Consider the following 4,189-nt stretch of genomic DNA (forward strand, 5'->3'; position numbering starts at 1 on the left):
GGCTGAGCAAGTGCCGAATGGTGGTGGAATGTGCATTTGGACGTTTAAAAGCGCGCTGGCGCAGCTTACTGACTCGCTCAGACCTCAGCGAAAAGAATATCCCCATTGTTATTGCTGCTTGCTGTGCGCTCCACAATATCTGTGAGAGTAAGGGGGAGACCTTTATGGCGGGGTGGGAGGTTGAGGCAACTCGCCTGGCCGCTGATTACGCGCAGCCAGACACCAGGGCGGTTAGAGGAGCACAGCAGGGCGCGGTGCGCATCAGAGAAGCTTTGAAAACGAGTTTTGTGACTGGCCAGGCTACTGTGTGAAACTTCTGTTTGTTTCTCCTTGATGAACCCTCCAAACCCCCCCCCCCCCCGACCCGGTTCACTCTACTTCCCTGTAAACCAACCACCCCACCCCACCCTCCCCTCCCGCTTGCAGAGGCAATAAAGTCATTGTTTTTTCACATTCATGCATTCTTTGTTAGTTCCTCACAGAAGTAGGGGGATAATTGCCAAGGTAGCCTGGGATGGGTGGGGGAGGAGGGATGGAAAAGGACACACTGCATTTTAAAACTTTAATTCTTATTGAAGGCCAGCCTTCTGATGCTTGGGCGATCATCTGGGGTGGAGTGACTGGGTGGACGGAGGCCCCCCCACCGTGTTCTTGGGCGTCTTGGTGAGGAGGCTATGGAACTTGGGGAGGAGGGCTGTTGGTTACACAGGGGCTGTAGCGGCGGTCTCTGCTCCTGCTGCCTTTCCTGCAGCTCAACCATACGCTCGAGCATATCAGTTTGATGCTCCAGCAGACGGAGCATTGACTCTTGCCGTCTGTCTGCAAGCTGACCCCACCTATCGTCTTCAGCCCGCCACTTGCTCTTTTCATCCCGCCATTCAGCCCGCCACCTCTCCTCTCGTTCATATTGTGCTTTTCTCATCTCCGACATTGACTGCCTCCACGCATTCTGCTGTGCTCTATCAGCGTGGGAGGATATCTGCAGCTCCGTGAACATATCGTCCCTCGTCCTACGTTTTCTCTTTCTAATGTTCACTAGCCTCTGCGAAGGAGAAACATTTGCAGCTGGTGGAGGAGAAGGGAGAGGTGGTTAAAAAAGACACATTTTAGAGAACAATGGGTACACTCTTTCATTACAAGGTCGCATATTTCGGCTTGCAGGCAGCCATGGTAGGCCACAGTGTTTTGGCTTTTTTAACCTTCTTAACATGCGGGAAAGGTTGCAAACAGCAGCGCATTTCCCATATCAAGGATGAATTGGGTTTTCCATTTAAAATGGGTTTTCAATGTAAAAGGTGGGGCTGCGGTTTCCCGGTTAACATGCGGCACAAACACAAGTAAACCACCCCCCCCACACACACACACACGATTCTCTGGGAAGATCACTTCACCCCTCCCCTCCACCGCGTGGTTAACAGCGGGGAACATTTCTGTTCAGAAGAGCAGGAACGGGCGCCTCTGAATGTCCCCTTAATAAAATCACCCCATTTCAACCAGGTGACCGTGAATGATATCACTCTCCTGAGGATAACAAAGAGAGATAAGGAATGGATATTGTCTGCATGCCAGCAAACACCGGGACCATACGCTGCCATGCTTTGTTATGCAATGATTCCAGACTACGTGCTACTGGCCTGGCGTGGTAAAGTGTCCTACCATGGCGGACGGGATAAGGCAGCCCTCCCCAGAAACCTTTTGCAAACGCTTTGGGAGTACATAAAGGAGAGCTTTCTGGAGATGTCCCTGGAGGATTTCCGCTCCATCCCCATACACGTTAACGGACTTTTCCAGTAGATGTACTGGCCGCGATTGCCAGGGCAAATTAATCATTAAACACGCTTGCTTTTTTTAATGTAATGTTTACAAATATTTACAAAGGTACACTCACCAGAGGTCTCCTGTGTGCCCTGAGGGTCTTGGGTGAGTTCGGGGGTTACTGGTTCCAGGTCCAGGGTCACAAACATATCCTGGCTGTTGGGGAAACCGGTTTCTCCGCTTCCTTGCTGCTGTGAGCTACCTACAGTACCTCCATCCTCATCTTCCTCGTTCCCCGAACCGTCTTCCCTGTGTGTTTCTCCAGTGAGAGAGTCATAGCACACGGTTGGGATAGTGGTGGCTGCACCCCCTAGGATCACATGCAGCTCCGCGTAGTAGCGGCAAGTTTGCGGCTCTGCCCCGGACCTTCCGTTTGCTTCTCTGGCTTTGTGGTAAGCTTGCCGTAGCTCCTTAATTTTCACGCGGCACTGCTGTGTGTCCCTGTTATGGCCTCGGTCCTTCATGGCCTTGGAGATCTTTTCTAATACTTTTCCATTTCTTTTACTGCTACGGAGTTCAGCTATCACTGCTTCATCTCCCCATATGGCGAGCAGATCCCGTACCTCCCGTTCGGTCCATGCTGGAGCTCTTTTGCGATCCTGGGACTCCATCACGGTTACCTGTGCTGATGAGTTCTGCGTGGTCACCTGTGCTCTCCACGCTGAGCAAACAGGAAATGAAATTCAAACATTCGCGGGTCTTTTCCTGTCTACCTGGTCAGTGCATCTGAGTTGAGAGTGCTGTCCAGAGCGGTCACAATGAAGCACTGTGGGATAGCTCCCGGAGGCCAATAACATCGAATTCGGTCCACACTACCCCAATTCCGACCCGCAAAGGCCAGTTTTATTGCTAATCCCCTCGTCGGAGGTGGTGTAAAGAAACCGGTTTAAAGGACCCTTTAAGTCGAAAGAAAGGGCTTCGTCGTGTGGACGTGTCCAGGCTTAATTCGATTTAACGCTGCTAAAGTCGACCTAAACCCATAGTGTAGACCAGGCCTATGGTGCCACAAGTACTCCTGTAATTCTTTTAGTCTCTAAGGTGCCACAAGTACTCTTGTTCTTTTAGACAGAGCTAGGAGAAGGAAAAAGAAGCTCCCATTTCTTGCTGGAAGTGCCTTTCTGGTGGTCAGGACTTTTCAAGGATCATCTCTGTCCAAGGGCTCAGCTCAGACTTCTGCATAACAGTGGATAAGGCAGAGTGGCAGCATCTGAGGCAATGAATGTTACAGAGCTAGGAGGCTTATGCTGAAGCTACTGAGCTGCTGCAGTGCTACACCAAGGGTGTGTGTGTGTGTTTGTTTCCCTGGAGTTGACTGGAGATTCTTGGGATAGAGAGGACAAAGGAAGTTGTCCCATGAGCTTGTGAGATACTTTTGGTGGACTGCCAGGACCCAAGTCAGGAGGGGCTGCATCTACACTGCAGAGCAATAGAGCTTGAACCTTGGGTTCCATCTTAACTCAAGCTCAAACCCTCTCTTGCTGCAGGCTCCTAGGACTGTAGGCCCAAGCCTAAGTCTGGGAGATGTGTATAGACCGAAGCGGGGGCGGAGGATAGGGGGGCGGTTTGGATTCAAGCCGGAGTCTGAACCCAGACTTACATGGCAGTGTAGACATAACCTATGTGTTGGACTGTGGAGTCCTTACTCAGACTGGTGATCACTCTACTTCTGCAAAGAGTCTCACTGAAACCAATTAGTCTAACTGTGAGTTGGTGGTAAACTCCCTGGCCTTAATTTGTCTTTCACAGATTTGGGAATTTTACTAACACAGTGCATCAAAATCCAAAAGATAGTGGTTTTGGATTAAAGTTGTTTTTGGTGAGAATGTATCATTGCTGATTTAATGAATACATTTTATGATGTAATGGTAGGAATTCTTGGTGTGAAACTATTAGGTAGTGGGAGACCACTTGGACTTTAGTTATTCTAGTTGTGACATTTTCAAAGTGGTGTTTGCAGACAGGGAACAACAAGATGGCAAGCTCCCTATATGAAATGTCAGATGCTTTATACAGGATGAAACAGGTACTTTAATCCCAGAGTGTATGAACCAGACAACTGGATCCTTTTTATTCTAGTGCAAACTCAGATTTCCATTTATTAGTGAAATTATGGTGTTGAAACTGATATTTTAAACAAACCGTTATTACTGACTTAAAGCTCACTGACATTCAGCTTTTCAAAACTATCCAAAACAATATCCTGAAAAAGAAAAATCTGTCCTCTTCGCTCAAACAACAAAATACAATAAAAACAAAAATCTTTTTAATATTGGAAATTTTTAAAACCAAAGTTTTTCTGTTAGAATGCAACTTTTTCCTGTGCTGTCTTCTCATGTCAAGCCTATACATCTATAGTAGTAGAGCAGAGAGGGGA

The 4,189-nt window shown here is 48.4% G+C and overlaps 1 protein-coding gene across 1 annotated transcript; it reads right to left on the minus strand.

Moving 5' to 3' along the window:
- Nucleotides 1-562: 562 nt before the first annotated feature.
- LOC135978657 (mediator of RNA polymerase II transcription subunit 15-like) lies at nt 563-2,426 on the minus strand. Its single transcript, XM_065579523.1, has 2 exons — nt 1,889-2,426; nt 563-1,065 (listed from the first exon to the last, which is right to left on the minus strand). Exons 1-2 carry the CDS (start codon nt 2,424-2,426, stop codon nt 563-565), a joined length of 1,041 nt encoding a protein of 346 aa, XP_065435595.1.
- Between the last annotated feature and the right edge of the window lie 1,763 nt (nt 2,427-4,189).

Source organism: Chrysemys picta, chromosome 1 (genome assembly GCF_011386835.1).
Source record: "Chrysemys picta bellii isolate R12L10 chromosome 1, ASM1138683v2, whole genome shotgun sequence".
NCBI lineage: Eukaryota > Metazoa > Chordata > Testudines > Emydidae > Chrysemys > Chrysemys picta.